This window comes from Hippocampus guttulatus, chromosome 3 (assembly GCF_054856545.1).
Source record: "Hippocampus guttulatus isolate MCC_2025c chromosome 3, RoL_Hgut_1.0, whole genome shotgun sequence".
Classification (NCBI taxonomy): domain Eukaryota; kingdom Metazoa; phylum Chordata; class Actinopteri; order Syngnathiformes; family Syngnathidae; genus Hippocampus; species Hippocampus guttulatus.
In genome coordinates this window covers 15,852,168-15,867,065 of record NC_141263.1, presented here as the reverse complement: position 1 = coordinate 15,867,065, position 14,898 = coordinate 15,852,168, and the positions used below count along the sequence as shown (strand labels likewise).

Genomic DNA, 14,898 nt, shown 5'->3' with positions numbered 1-14,898 from the left:
TGCAGCTTCCAACCCGCTGATGGCAACAGATAAGTAAAAAAGGCAGCAGGACAACACGCAGCAAGTGAAGTGGAAAGCAGCTCCCGTTGTACTCCTTATCCCACTCTGGAAAACGTTTGGACGAGTCAGTCTTTCAGGAACCTCCCCGCACTGAGAAGCATTTCTCTCTCTCTCTCTTTTTTTTTTTTGCTCGCTTTTTTGCCGGTGAAGTTGACGTCGTCTCGTGTAGAAGGTGTGGATGTGGAAAAGACATTTAGTCTTCTTCTACCCAGCGCGCCTTTAAGTCTAACTAATGACGGCAGAAGTCCAGCAGCCCCAAGCGCACACTCCTGCCCAGAGCGGCCCCATGTCTGCTCCGGACAAGACCGCGGTGATGGACACCGCTGCTTCCTCCACCGCCAAAGCCAAGAAGACCAACGCGGGAATCCGTCGGCCGGAGAAACCTCCTTACTCTTACATCGCCCTCATCGTCATGGCCATCCAGAGCTCCCCTACCAAGCGGCTTACCCTCAGCGAGATCTACCAGTTCCTGCAGAGCCGCTTCCCCTTCTTCAGGGGCTCCTACCAGGGCTGGAAGAACTCGGTGCGCCACAATTTGTCCCTCAACGAATGCTTCATCAAACTGCCCAAGGGTCTGGGCCGGCCGGGGAAGGGTCACTACTGGACTATCGACCCGGCGAGTGAGTTCATGTTCGAGGAGGGCTCGTTCAGGAGGAGACCCAGAGGCTTCCGGCGCAAGTGCCAAGCGCTCAAGCCGATGTACAGCATGATGAACGGCTTGGGCTTCAACCACATCCCAGAGTCGTACAACTTCCAGGGGAGCGGCGGGGGGCTGTCGTGTCCGCCCAACAGCTTGTCCCTGGACGGCGGGATGGGGATGATGAACGGACACCTGGCGGGGAACATGGACGGCATGGCTCTGTCCGGCCATTCTATGACGCACTTGTCGGCCAACGGCGGCCACTCGTACATGGGGAGCTGCGCGGCAAACACCGCCGAGGGGGGCTACCCCCACCACGACAACTCCGCCTCGCCTCTGCTCACGAGCGGCGGCGTGATGGAGCCGCACCCGGTCTACTCCAGCCCGGCGTCGGCGTGGGCTCCGAGTCCCAATAACGGAGCTTCTTACATCAAGCAGCAGCCGCTGTCTCCGTGCAACCCCGGAGCCAACCCGCTGCAGCCCAGCCTGCCCACGCACTCGCTGGAGCAGCCATACCTGCACCAGAACGGCCACACGGCCACGGACTTGCAAGGTAGGCTTCCATCCAGAAAAAAAAAAAAAAGACCACAATAACAACAAGAACGCTCTGGTTTACATTGAAGCAGATCGCGTGGAAAAATGAAAACAAAGACCAGCCACATAATTATTAGTTTTTGGCCAAGTTGAAGTGCTTCCCTGACCTCGTGCCAAACGCGCGGGCATTTAGGTTGAGTGGAAATGTTGGCTATGCTGCGTTTCATTGGTGGCAAAAAAAAAAAAAACATTTTTAGAAAAATGACTTAACTCTGGAAGTACAAAGAAGCAGTTTAAATTGTCACGACAAAGCTCACAGTTCGTCATGATAAAAACAAACAAACAAACAAAATCATGGTAAGCTCGGGCTGCCTTGTCCCGGAGCAATGCTAATCAACCCTCCATCTTTTTTTAACCTCTAGAAATATCCACGGGCCGATTAAAAACATCATCATGCGCCTTATGATAATTATTTTTAGTGGAATATCGTTACACTTTGGGAAATGCGTGTGTGTATGTTTCCTATGGAAAACTTGGTCAATACCAAGGAAGTCTCTTTTATTTTGACCAACTAATAAAAAATTTAAAAACCGCACAATAGGCGACAACAGGGGACGTGTGTTATCGCTTCTATAATTACTACAAAACAAGTCATTCCATATTAGGGAAATGAAATGCAGCTATTGTCTCACTCTCCTGCAGTTCCTTCAATTAAATTACAATTCAATTTTATTTATTTGTGAGTAATCAACTCTATATTAATTTATTGTATTTACGAGCAGAACCTGGGGGGGGGGGTTGTTAGTACTACGGGGTCTAAATAAAAGTGTAGGCCAATTGCAAGCCGTAAACGTGTACGTGTGTGTGTTCAGGCATCCCTCGGTACCATTCGCAGTCCCCCAGCATGTGTGACCGGAAGGAGTTCGTCTTCTCCTTCAACGCCATGACGTCGTCGGCCATGCACTCACCGAGCAGCGGCTCCTACTACCACCACCAGCAGGTCTCCTACCAGGACATCAAACCGTGCGTGATGTGATGATGCGGCTTCGGTTCGATTCAGCTGAAACGAAAAGGAAAAGAAAACCACTGAGGGGACGTGAAGGACTCTCAAAGACAAGCCGGACTACTTTTTTCTCCCCTCTCCCGCCTCACGCAAGAGCGACCATCTGTAGTGATGATGATGATGATGATAATAATAATATATAATAATACAAACTTTTACGTGCCGTCATCATGGAGCAGCGGGGTGAAAGTCTGCTGACGTTTGGTACTAAGTCCTGCAGCGCGGATGACTACAACTTCACATTTCTGTCGAGCTTTATTCTTCTCATTGTAAAAAAAAAAATGCACACTTCTCTTTTCTGCGTTCTCTTTCTTTTATGGCATATAACACTCATTTGGAATTCAAGTGACATGAACAATTGTGGGCATTGTATTGACGTGTCCGTGTATAAAAAATGATTAAGGCACTTTTTGAATAGCCTGTAAGCGCAACTTTTTTTATTTATTCTGAAGGCCTGCATATTTTTAATTTCAGGCGAATTGGCCAAGGAGTTGTGATGCTTTATTGGCAATATTTGTCAGAACGCTTATTTGTTTTTAAATGAAAATGAGGATATATTGTAAGCACCGTTTCTGTCGTTAGGATATGTAGATCATGAATTAATACCAGCACTGTATACTGTTCTATATTGTTGAATAATTTAGCGAGGGTCATCTTTATTACAGTCTGTAAGGAAATAAAATATTTGTTGGGGCTGTTGATGCCTAAATTCTCAAGAGGGATACATTTGGAGTTTGTTTAAAATCCAAGACAGGTTAACAAATTGAAACTCGATTTGATCGACAATGATCACGGGATTTAACTTTTCGGTTTATAACATGAATTTAACCAAAACGCAAATTAATTCAAAATGTCAAATTGGACCTTAAATCAATGTCAGTCGAATTTATTGAAGGGGGCAAGAAAAACTGTCAGAAATAATTTCAATTTAAACCCTCAAAATGCATATCTCAATGTGAAAAAAAAAAGCTTTAAATTATATTGCCACATGAACTACAATTACTGAGACACATTTTATGGCGACATGGATGCAAAGAGCACTCTTTAAATCATAATTTCTTGTAAAAAATCATTATAATAACACGACCATATTTGATTAGGTACAATTAAAAAAAACATGCTTTTTACATGAAACCCTTTCACAAACACATTAAGAAAGCTCGATTTCATTGTATGGTAAAACTGACCGACACTCGTTTCGCCACACGAATATAATCAACTACTAATGCTGCATTGAAAAGTCTTCTCTTAATTAATAGCATTCAAACTTTTTTCGACTGATAATCTCGGAAATGGTTTGAATTAAAATACTTTGTGATAGTGGTTTACAGTGTGCAATGTTTCTAATATTTTGCCTCGGTTATGTGAAAAAACGGGGAAACCAAAATAGAAAACACGGAGTGCGGTTTTGTTCAACGGTAATCTACAACCACGTTTTCAAACATCCCGACAGTGTCAATCAAAACGGAACAATGAACTCATAAAATATATATATATTTTTTTTACGTTGTGGGAATTCCAAAGCGCAAATTGACCTGGAAAGCAACATCTGGCTGTTTTAATTGGCGGGGATTAGGCCACGGTTTAAAATGCATTTCTTTCAAATTAAGATAACTTTTTTTCTTTTAAAGAAAATAGCAGGTGCCGCGCGATACAAAAGAGAGATTCAACTTGCAATTCTATATAAAATGGCAAACCAGTAGAAAGAATTTACATCGAGTACGTTCATGCTCACTTTAGTGTGCAGCTAGCCAATCAATGCTAGTCACCGTACATGCACATCGCACCCCGAACTAAAACAGCAGTGCACCTAAACACATGGCTATACATTAAGGAGCACACATGGCCCAGCAGCAGTGGAAATCTCTCATTGAAACCGATGACACTGGCCGAGGTGTGGCACGGCAACGGGAGTGAGATGACTAACCACAGCTGCTCCCTCGACCTGCAGGCCCTGCATGCCAGTTCCATAAAAAGCCCGAAGAAGGTTGCCGGGTGCAGACTGACATGACTTGCTGGGTGTGTGCGTGTGGAGCACTGTACACAATGAAGGCAGAAAGCAGGTACAATTTGTCCAGGAACATGGAGGTGACGCGATCTCGTGTGATGAAGGGCAGATGTGGCATGCGTGTTAAAATTGTTGTACTACTGACCTCTCAGCTGTTTGCAATTCAACGCAGCAAGGAAATAGGACTACAAATGAAAACTGCAAGTTGCTCAAACAGCAAATGTTACTTTTCAATGTAATATTCGTTTATTTGAAGACGTTGCATTGTAACCAGGTAAAGCTTTCACATCAAGAAAACTCAGTAAGTTTTGGCTGCCAAGGCCTTTTATAGAAGAACTTGTCGAATATTAAAAAAAGAAAGAAAAAGGAACAAAAGATATCTGAAGTGGTCTCCACAAAATCCTAGCGTGACATTCCATTGGGAAAATGTGATCTAATTCATCCAAGTGAAGGCTAGCATTCTAATAGACATGACAGGAAAAGTAAGTGTTAACCAACTATCTGTGGTTCAATTTATTGGATGAATTATGAACTCTGGGTAATAGTCAATTATGTTTAAATAAATCACTCATGGCAGGATGCGCTGTGGTCAACTTATCCATTTTGGTGCATTAATGTGGGGTTTACAAACCCAATTCTCAACTTTCTCAGTCGTTCTTGCGATCTAATTTCATTTGAATTGGATGTGTACCTTGCACATACTGTAAACAGTACTGCATTTATCCATTCAATAAATGTGACCATTTTAATAATGACACACTATTAGGCATGCTGCTGAATCTGATCCAAATAAATAAAAGGGTTGTATTTTTGCAGTGATGTACAGAGCATATATGACAGAGTGGTTTTGTGAGAGCAAATAAATTAGAACAAAAAAGGTTATGAATATTTTGAATATTAAATTAATGTGGAAAATTAATCCTGTTCTCAATCCAAATTGAGCATGTTTATCTTTGTAAAGGCTGATTTGAGGCTGGCCAGTCTTGCCAATGTCAGTCAAGAGAAAAACAGTGAAGAGAAGCGCCGAATTCGTAGTTTGGCCGGCTGGTGGTGCTGTTTGCACCTGTTCGGCAATTGTGTAGGTAGAAATTGTGAGGCGGCCAAGACAGCCACTAGCTTTCTGTGCATTTGAATCATTTCGCTTCAAAAAAGAAAAAAAGCGTGAGAGAGAGAGAGAGAGAGAGAGAGAGAGAGAGAGAGAGAGAGAGAGAGAGAGAGAGAATCTTCACGTTTAGATGTGCTTTTGTTGCATATTTTATTTCGATATTGCTTAATATAAAATTGTGACTTAACTGGAATGAACCCTGAACGATAAAGTCAAACCAAAAGTGTTATAAGGCATTCCAAGGTTAGTGCAATTACTCTTCTTTGACTACTCAGTTTGCTCATGGGCTTCATTTTTGGAATCCACCTCTTCTTTGTCAGACGCCGGAGCCGCTGCTGGTCTCGCTTTCGGATTGGACTGGCCGGGCCTCTTGCTGCGCCGTTGGCTCTTGGCCAGCTCGGCCTGCACACTGTGACCATTCAGGCTGAGCCCCTGCAGAGCCTCCAAAGCCTTCTCGGCAGCCTCTGGGTTGCTGTAGTCCAAGAAGGCGCGGTGCTGAGCTCCCTGCCAGGTGAGCCGCAGTGGCGCAGCCTCTCTCTCCCGCAGGGATGTCTTCAGCTCGCTCACACGCAGCCCCGTGGGGATCCCACCCAGATACACTGTGGTCACACCGGGAGGGATCTTACCGTGGGTCAGAACTTCACCTCCAGTCTCTTCTGGACTCTTCTCCTTCAGATTCCTTCCACTTCGTCCCTTCTTTCTCCTCTTTTCGACACCCTCTCCCTCACTTCCTCGACTTTCTTTCCTTACGCGAGCAGGACGGTGTCCGGCGTTTGCTTGCGGCTCGACACTTTGGTCCTCCTTGGACTCTTCTTGGACATCCTGACGGGCTGCTTTCTGCCTCGGCCTGCGCCTGCTTTGCTTTTTGGGGGGATCGGTTTGCGAAAGAGGCTCAGCTCGGGGAGGCCCCGCTCCCAGTGTGACGTCCTTCCCCGCCTGTTCCTCCAGAGCCAGGAGCTTCTTCAGGATGGGGATCTTCTGCAGCTTTTCTGTGTCCAGCTGAGGACATAAAACTGGCCAATCTCAGTCAAACTGAAAGAGGGTGCGGGCATTATTGTACATGCAACATTATGAATCAATGGTTCTCTGACTTTTTACACCAAGTGCCACCTACAAAAATACTTCTGTACCACTATCATTCATAACCAACATTAAAATAAAGACATATAGTAAGCCTAAGTATTCCAAAATGAGAGGTTTTATTCCTAAAAACTATACATAATAGAATTCTATGTCACTATCACTTTACGAGGCGTTTAAACATTAGAACTGTGTTTAAACATAGGAAAAAACATTTAAAAGATGTAATTAATAACTCCAATATATTTTACTGCGCATAAGTTAAAAATTGTAAGTAAATAATAATTTTAAAAACTGTTCTAAAAAGATACATTGCAAACGTATTAAACTCTGGCAGGGATTAATTTGCATATCACTAGAGGGAGCTGGCATACCATTAGTTCGAGAATTGAACCGTTTGAGCCAAAGCAGCACATCAGCAAGTTCATGAAATGAAAGAAAAGTGACCAATTAATGTCTGCCATTTCATCTGGTTTATGATAAGAATTACGCCCACAGAGCTGCAAACCCACAGTATAGAGATATTTACTTCCTGAAGAGTTTCTGTAATTTGTTTTACTATATTTTAAAAGCTGTTTCAGGAACATTACAGCCGGACTGTGCGCAGACCATACATATAAAATATTTTACATGATTACATGTCTGTCGCACCAAATTATTCTTATAATTGCATTAGTGGCTATGACTGTGTACTAACCTCACTAAAATCAAGGCACTGTAATTGCACAAATTAAAAATAGTTCTCCAAAGAATAAACTAATCACAAAATTATTAAAATATTTACTGAACAGCGACATCTAACAATGCACATTGCTCACACATACACACACACTTTTTTTTTTTTTTTTTTTAAACAAAGGCAACATTTTACAAACTTTTTAGTGTGACTACCATTTTGATTCAGACACGTTTTCAAGGACCAAAATAAAGACAAATGCTTCTAAATATCACTCACCATTAGCTAGGCCTCAATGAGCCGTGGGCCATTTGGCATATTCCAACAAGTATTATGACGTTAGTTTTCGCCTAATGTTGAATCAGTCTGCTGGCGTGCGCCGCCCATAAGTGAGCAGCGATGCACTACGTCACTGGAGCCACCGGCAGAACAACGTCACATTTGTGGCGTGTTATCAAACACGCAACATACAATTAAACTATCTTCCAAGTACTCTTGTTTGTTTTGAACCTGTTTGTGCAATGTTACCAACCCCCCGCCCCCCAACAACATTGAACGTTATGGGCTTATCGAGGTCACATTCAATGATATCTGTAACAAAATGCAGACAATCCGTAACAGTTAGCGGGTCTGCATCTGTTTATAGGAGCAGGACATCTCACTTCCCAAGCAGTTAAAAATAAGACGGCCGTCTTGATTTGTTGCATCTTAGGCGTGTGTTTGGCGGCCTTTGATGCTGACCAGTCCAGACAAGAATCTACGAGGCTATTGTTTTTACAGTGGCCTGTTTGACCTGACAACATCCTCGACCCCCCCGCAGCCCCTGCCTCTGCCGAGCCCGCGCAGACAACGCTTTGATGATCACACGTGGCCTTCCTGCCAGTGAGGTCGGCGGGTTCTGTTTACTTCCAAATATCTTGAGGAGCCCAGAGGTTTGCACACAAAGTGTTTTCGACAAATGCTAGTTATCATATCTGACGTGAGACAAACTATCAAAGGCCAAATCAGCTGCCATACCTCTGAAATGTTCATGGACAACTAAGTCCAAAGTGTGTACTGTGCAACATGGATGCACAATTTATAGGAGGGAGAGGGCCACAAATTTTCATCAGCGCATAGGTCAGTGCACTTTCTGACCAGATTTATGACAAAAAAAAATACAATTATTTTAAATGTGGACAAAATACATCCTCAAATTCAGATTCAAGGACGGCATAAAACTGCTGAATAGCAAACCAACATTAAGTGCAAGACATCATTTTGTGCATTTCTTTCCCCACAGAAACTTACTAAATTGTGAACCCGGTAGGGGACATCACAAAAAGCTGTACCTTGGAGAACAAAAATGGACCCTAACAGTACATTTTCTTCTGAAAATGCGCATGTTCAAAATATTGAGTCACACCACCAACATCTATGAATCTATGCTGAGAGGATTTTTGTTCCCTCACTCCATCATCCGCCTTTCGAATGAACACCGTTTGATATTGTGACCAAGACCTTCTCCAAAGGCCAACATCAGTGACCTCTGAACTAACAAAGGGTCTTCCAGATCAATGGACAAATTCCTACAAGCACACTTCCACATTTTGCTCAAACTCTTACCAATTAATATTTTATAAACTGTTATGTATTATTTTTGGCAAGATGCAGAGAGACAATAAACCTGCTCGAGGGCAGCGGTGATCAGTTACCGTAGGCGACTAAATGAGCCTCAGGAGAAACTGCTACTCAAGCTAGATTGAGAACACAATATTGAATAATAACCACTTTAAAATTGAATTGCTTAATCTCTGATAAATGTTGCTTCATAAAGTTTCATCTTAACCTCTGATAGGGAGTTTTCCTCATCCTTTCGGTTTAGCATCCTAATTACAAAAGTCTGTAACGTTTATAATTTTTTATGGATGTTTAACTTTAACATTGCAGAGTGTGCAACTTGTACAAATTGGCACTGAAGATGAGATTTGAGAGAAATTTTCACTTTACCTTAGTCCAAATGATTCCTTGTGGCTTCGGAGAGGGGCAGTCGGTCTTAATGACTCTGCTTGGTGTGAGTATGTAGTCCACTGTCAAGTCGTGTCTTTCCATGAGCTCTTCTGGAATATCCACCACCTGAAGAACCAGATCCACTGAGATAAGTATTCATTCACAGTTGATGCTATTTTCTAAATTTACAAATTAAATTACTGTATTTCCCGCACTGTACGGCGCTTCAGAGTATAGGGCGCACCTTCAATGAATGGCCGATTTTAAAACTGTTTTCATATATAGGGCGCTCCGCATTATAAGGCCCATAGAATAGAAGCTACAATCCTGACTGCGGTTGCGTTATGCATCCGCTAGATGGAGCCACGCTAAAAGGAATACAATCCAATACAGCTTTATTTATTTTGAGCCTTCACATACGCTGCAGCTGTAACAAAGCACTTTACAGAACATTTGAAATGCCACATCCAAGAAATACGAATATTGATCCATATATATAAGGCACATCGGATTATAAGGCGCACTGTCGACTTTTGAGCAAATCTAATGCTTTTAGGTGCGCCTTATAGTTCAGAAAATACGATATCAAATCATTTTAAAGAAGCCACGAAGCATTACGCTAAACATGTCAATCCAAATGAACAAAAAGGAGTGAAAGCATTTCATGAACTTGTATGACAGTGAGCCATAAGATTCGGTACACCGACAGTTTCTAACTTGTGCTTGTGATTATGGTAACTCTGTAACGAGATGAAAATTGAGCTCCACTGAAACATTTCCATAGTTATTTCAACGATGAAAGAAACTCACTTGACAGTCGTGGACAATTGTGACCACCACAGTGGACTCGTCCACAGCTCCCATTGAGGCCATCATTGCATATTCCAGGTCAGCAAAGCCCTCTCCTTTTCCAATGCGGAAACCTGGAAAACGCAGAGGAAGACTTTAAAGGCTATTTTGCGCGATGGGACAGAGACACATGGCCAAATTACTCCAACAGCCTACGCTTTAGGGTCAGTCTCAGTGCTCGAGTACAAAACAACGCTGGTAGTGTGCCAAAAAGGAGCTAACTGTAACAGGACAGTTTTCAAGCATTAGTTATACCTTATCTGCTTTCTGCTTAGAACAACAAGAAAAGGTACTCATGTTAAAGGGGATTCCCACATTATACTGACATTTATTTTATTTGACAAGAGATTTATTGCGGCAAAAAAGTGAATGCAGAAGCTTAAAGAGGAAGCACAAGGCCCAGCAATAGTTTAAACTAACATTATCATGTTTGTTTGTTTTTTATCATTTCTTGTTGGATATTGCCACCAGTGAGCAGACAGCAGTAGTTAATGTCACCAACACAGCAAGAGCTCATCATTCTGACAACTTCGGCTGAGTGGGTAATAATAATAATAATGCATTTTATTTAAAAGCGCCTTTCATGCCACCTAAGGACACTGTACAGACAATAAGAAAATACAATGTAAAAATTAGTAAACGAGATATTATATAAAAACAGGACATAAAATCATGTCGTAGCATTAAAATACACAGTACATAGTGGATACTAAAGATACAAGCTGTCTTAAGTTAACTTAGCTTAATGCTAACAAATAATTGAGTCACGTACTGTACATGATCCCAAATGAAACTCCTATTTGTTGTCTGTAGACATTAACATACAACTAAAATGACAATGACTAGAAAACTCAACTTCCAATATTTTTACGGAAAATTTTTGAAGAAGAGGGAAAAAACCAGCTAATCGTATCAGAATTGCTTTACAAGGTGAGCCTGTAAGGCAGTTAGAATAGTGAAAATATCTTGGAATAAATTGCAGTCCACTGGGGCCTCAGCTAACGTGCATGCAACTATTGCTTCAATGAAAACCATGTGGCTTTCTCCACGTCGAGCCATTTGGGATTTGTGTGCATTATTACAAACGTCTGTTTCGTCAAAGTTACCGTATATCAGGCTGCTTAACCCAAAGAGCAAAACAATGTGCCGCAAGAAAGCATGCAGAAGCCACGAGGAGCTAACTTGATCTGATCAAACAATTTTGCATCAACTCTTACGTCTGTTCTTACTCAAATGTCTTTGTCTTTAGCTGGCGCTCCAGTGTACAGTGACTATGCCGAGGCCACATGATTGCTACAAATTAAAAAGCTAACATTTCTCCTTAACTCTATTGAAACGTTTCATTTGGGGTTTCCCCATCGCAAAGGTATCAAGATACAACTTAGAGCAAATCACATCAACAGTGAGTTGAGCGCACTGAGTAAGGCATCGGAATGCCAAACATTTAATTTGCGAGTCAAGCTTTCAGTTACATGTTTAGTGCACACCTACTAAAAATGTGATACTTCCTGAGAATTATGCTTGCTTCTTTTGCAGAGCAATTAGAGAAAAAAAAACATAACAAACATACAGTTCCTCACCTTTCTCTGACACGGCCACGGAGCCAACAACCACAAGGTCAACCTTGACTTTGGCATCCAGATCGATTGGCACGCTGAACTCTTTCACGCCCTGCAGGTGGGAAACACTTCAGTTCAGTGTTGGCGTGATGGAGCGATTATAAGGTAAATTGCGTGAAAATGTAGCATGGGAGACTCAAACCTGAGAGGAAGAGCATATACGCAGCTGTTCTTTGTTGGCCCCCGGTGGGGGAACGATCTTGTTAAAAAGCCCAGAACGAAGACGAGGAGTTGGGACCAATAAAGTTTTGTGGGCCTGTTACAAAAAAAAAAGTAACATTATTTGTACCTAACAATGAACAGGTTGGAGAAAATGCTACAATGCAACTGACTTAGAGTGATTTATCATAAGGAAATTCATTGAACTTCTAATTTGCGGGTAAATATCAGTTTTTCTTGTTTGTTTCTAATCAACAAATCTTTGACTGTAAACGCGTTTCTTTTTGTTTGGCTTTTTGACAATACATATTCCAAACAAAGGAGCAGTCACTACAAGGGGAGAACATGACCGAATAAGTTACAGTATGCGAAGCAACGGTGTGATTCGAGCATCACCAAATATTTCATTTGTCGTCTGAGGTTTTGTTCCATTCACACCTGTGTGACAAGAATGTTATAAAGAACCTGTAAAGTGATAACAAAAATGCCTTGTGAATTTGAAGAGTTTGGTTCACAAGACTACCAAATTTGAATGACAAAAATAAATAATCAAGTGTATAAACTAAGGCTGCATAATTATGAAAAAGAGTGATCGCCTTCTACCTGCAGGAATGTGTGACCATGTCTGCTGAATCTGACCTTCGGCTGTCAATAAAGTATGTGGCTGCTCCATTCCTTCAACACTCACAGGGCCGTGTACATTCAATAATATTCCACTCAACTGTATAAGCTCCGGTTTCCTCCCACATTCCAAAAACATGCATGGCAGGCTGATTGGACGCTCTAAATTGTCCCTAGGTGTGAGTGTGGGCGTGAATGGTTGTTCGTCTCTGTGTGCCCTGCGATTGGCTGGCAACTGATTCAGGGTGTCCCCGCCTACTGCCCGAAGACGGCTGGGATAGGCTCCAGCACCCCCCGCGACCCTAGTGAGGATCAAGCGGTTCGGAAAATGGATGGATGGATGGATCAACTGTATAAAAAAGGGCTGGGAACCTGCCTCATCAGCCAAAGGAGACTGTGTTTAATATAATTACTTTATTAATGACGGAGTTCCATCCAACATCTCCTGTTGACAGACAGCGGACTCTCTTCAGGACATTTAACGTCTGTCGTTTTGCATTTCAAAAGAATGATAACATTTGTGGTGGGGTTGGGCCTCCAGCTTGGACCATAAATATTTGAAGCTTTTTTTTTTCTACACTAACTCAGGCTAGCGCTGTCCTGGCCTTATGGCATGAACTGATAAAAACCTGCGCTGATGAAAGGCCGAAACATCTTCTAAGACAACCAGAACAGTTGAGTTGCGATCGACTCAGTGACCCAAGAATGAAATGACCTTGGATGAATGAGAATATTCACAGGCATCATTCTGAATGTGACCAAACCTGAGGTCAACAGGAATGAAGGCATAATTAATGTCCCGACCAGCCTGTGGTGGTAATTTCCAGCTCTTGGTGTGTGTGTCCACCTGTAGCACTGCTAGTCGAGCCCCCTCAAGAGGTTTATCGGGATCCACCTTGACCTCAGCTGTCTGGGAAAATGCTTCCAGCTCAGACATTTTAGGGCAGGCAGTCAAAGCCCCCTGGGAGGAAAACAGCAAATTGTAGGGTAGCTTTATGAAAATGGGAAACTTACTTCCAGTGTGACAAAGCGAGCATGCTGCTGAGGTCTGTCTGGATTTATTTTGATTGTCTGGCTGGACTTGAACTCCTGCAGGACTGTGAGCCTGTCGCATGCTTGAACTGCATCCTAGCCAGTAAATAAAAAGACAGGAGAAAATACTGTGGCAAACATTGCTGTGTTGATCTGATGCACTGGTGTCACTACTTCAGGATATACTGTAGCCCAGAAAAATGTACCATCTCAAATAATAGAAGTTGCTCAAGTATTGATTTCGTGTTGCTTGTAGAAACATAGAAAATCACGACCCATTTCTCCTCTTTACACATGACATCAAATGTTTCAAAGTCATCTAAGAATTTAACGAGATATTTATAATACAATGCTGTACAGCATCGATATCTGTAAACCTAAGTGACTGCTACCGACACGCAGCTGTCAAATGGATTGATGAGCGATGACTTGTCTGACAGACGGTCACCATACAGGGAAATCCACTCACACGGGCCACTAAAAGAAGAAAATGTTTCGTTTATATGAAGAATTCCACAACTTTTCTGACACCTAGCGAACAGTAGAAGTCAGTTTAGTTGCATAGATTTATGAAAACGCGAATTCACGGGTGGCACGTTGGTTCTTGAAACTATTAGGTGGAATTGGTATCAACTTGCCTTAAAATTCGGGATTCTGTTGTGAACTGGCCTTGGGAAATTAGCCAGATTCTTGTCTTCGATGTAGTCCCAAATCTTTTGACGAATGTCCCATTTTGTTGCTCCTGCACGGAGAGAAAAAGAAAGTAGCGGCATTTGCTAACAGATTACGACAGCGATGGCGTCGACGCTCATTTTCACGTTGAACCGACCTGGATTGATTTTTATGACGGGCTCCATGATGCTATATGCTGTCAACAATTGACCAACACGACTTTACCTTTCGAAGCAAGCCTAAACGTGAGATCTACAAGTAACGTAAAACGACAGCAACAGCTGCGCGACAATGTTTATGCTCGGTACGGCGACTGGGGAGGGTAAAACTTAACAGCAGTTGAAATCACCGCACCGCGAGTCATTAAAACAATACACAGTAGGATGGACGTAAATGATACTTCAGAGAGCATAGTGTCATAGTAGTTGTGTGTGCTTCAAGGGGATTGTGGGTATACTGAGGTAACACAAAATTACGTTATTTTTTTTCTAACAAATTGTAAAGTACATACAGTACATACACTTAACAAAAAATAAAAACCAAACAGCAAATTTAAAAATGCTAGGGAGGTTGAATAAAAACTTGGAATGAAAACGAAAATGATAACACAATTCCAGGGTTTTATCAGCTTTATTTTAAGACCCAGAAACAGAAAGTAATTAAAAATGGTTCAATCTCGCCAACTTCAACGAAATAACAAACCAGACCGCAGTACTGTACTGATGGTAACAGACAGGTGAGGTTTAAAATGCACCGCCCACGAAACAACGCACCCAAATTAACGTAAGTCA

General features: G+C 42.3%; 2 protein-coding genes across 4 annotated transcripts; one reads left to right on the top strand and one right to left on the bottom strand.

Moving 5' to 3' along the window:
• The first annotated feature begins 33 nt into the window (after positions 1-33).
• Positions 34-3,013, top strand: foxf1 (forkhead box F1). The gene is made up of 2 exons (XM_086107975.1): positions 34-1,253; positions 2,107-3,013. The coding sequence occupies exons 1-2, from the start codon at positions 293-295 to the stop codon at positions 2,268-2,270; spliced, it is 1,125 nt and encodes a 374-aa protein (XP_085964101.1). The 5' UTR covers positions 34-292; the 3' UTR covers positions 2,271-3,013.
• Positions 3,014-4,528: 1,515 nt separating this feature from the next.
• Positions 4,529-14,434, bottom strand: mthfsd (methenyltetrahydrofolate synthetase domain containing). 3 transcript variants are annotated; one of them, XM_086107179.1, is made up of 9 exons: positions 14,265-14,434; positions 14,074-14,177; positions 13,439-13,531; positions 13,251-13,364; positions 11,766-11,879; positions 11,585-11,675; positions 9,966-10,078; positions 9,156-9,281; positions 4,529-6,409 (listed from the first exon to the last, which is right to left on the bottom strand). In XM_086107179.1, exons 1-9 carry the CDS (start codon positions 14,290-14,292, stop codon positions 5,678-5,680), a joined length of 1,515 nt encoding a protein of 504 aa, XP_085963305.1. In that variant the 5' UTR covers positions 14,293-14,434; the 3' UTR covers positions 4,529-5,677. The 3 variants fall into 3 exon arrangements, with proteins under 3 accessions (XP_085963305.1, XP_085963303.1, XP_085963302.1); XM_086107177.1 differs by lacking the exon at positions 13,439-13,531 and having other exon boundaries at positions 14,265-14,433; XM_086107176.1 differs by lacking the exon at positions 13,251-13,364 and having other exon boundaries at positions 13,418-13,531; positions 14,265-14,432.
• Positions 14,435-14,898: the final 464 nt, after the last annotated feature.

Bases quoted from the DNA above. Each gene is read 5' to 3' on its own strand.
- foxf1 (XM_086107975.1), top strand. From the start codon at position 293: ATGACGGCAGAAGTCCAGCAGCCCCAAGCGCACACTCCTGCCCAGAGC. The intron at 1,254-2,106 runs GTAGGCTTCCAT...GTGTGTGTTCAG, and splicing joins CACGGCCACGGACTTGCAAG to GCATCCCTCGGTACCATTCG.
- mthfsd (XM_086107179.1), bottom strand. From the start codon at position 14,292: ATGGAGCCCGTCATAAAAATCAATCCAG. The intron at 14,178-14,264 runs GTCGGTTCAACG...CTCTCCGTGCAG, and splicing joins CGTCATAAAAATCAATCCAG to GAGCAACAAAATGGGACATT. The intron at 13,365-13,438 runs GCTCGCTTTGTC...TTTTCCTCCCAG, and splicing joins CAGACAGACCTCAGCAGCAT to GGGGCTTTGACTGCCTGCCC.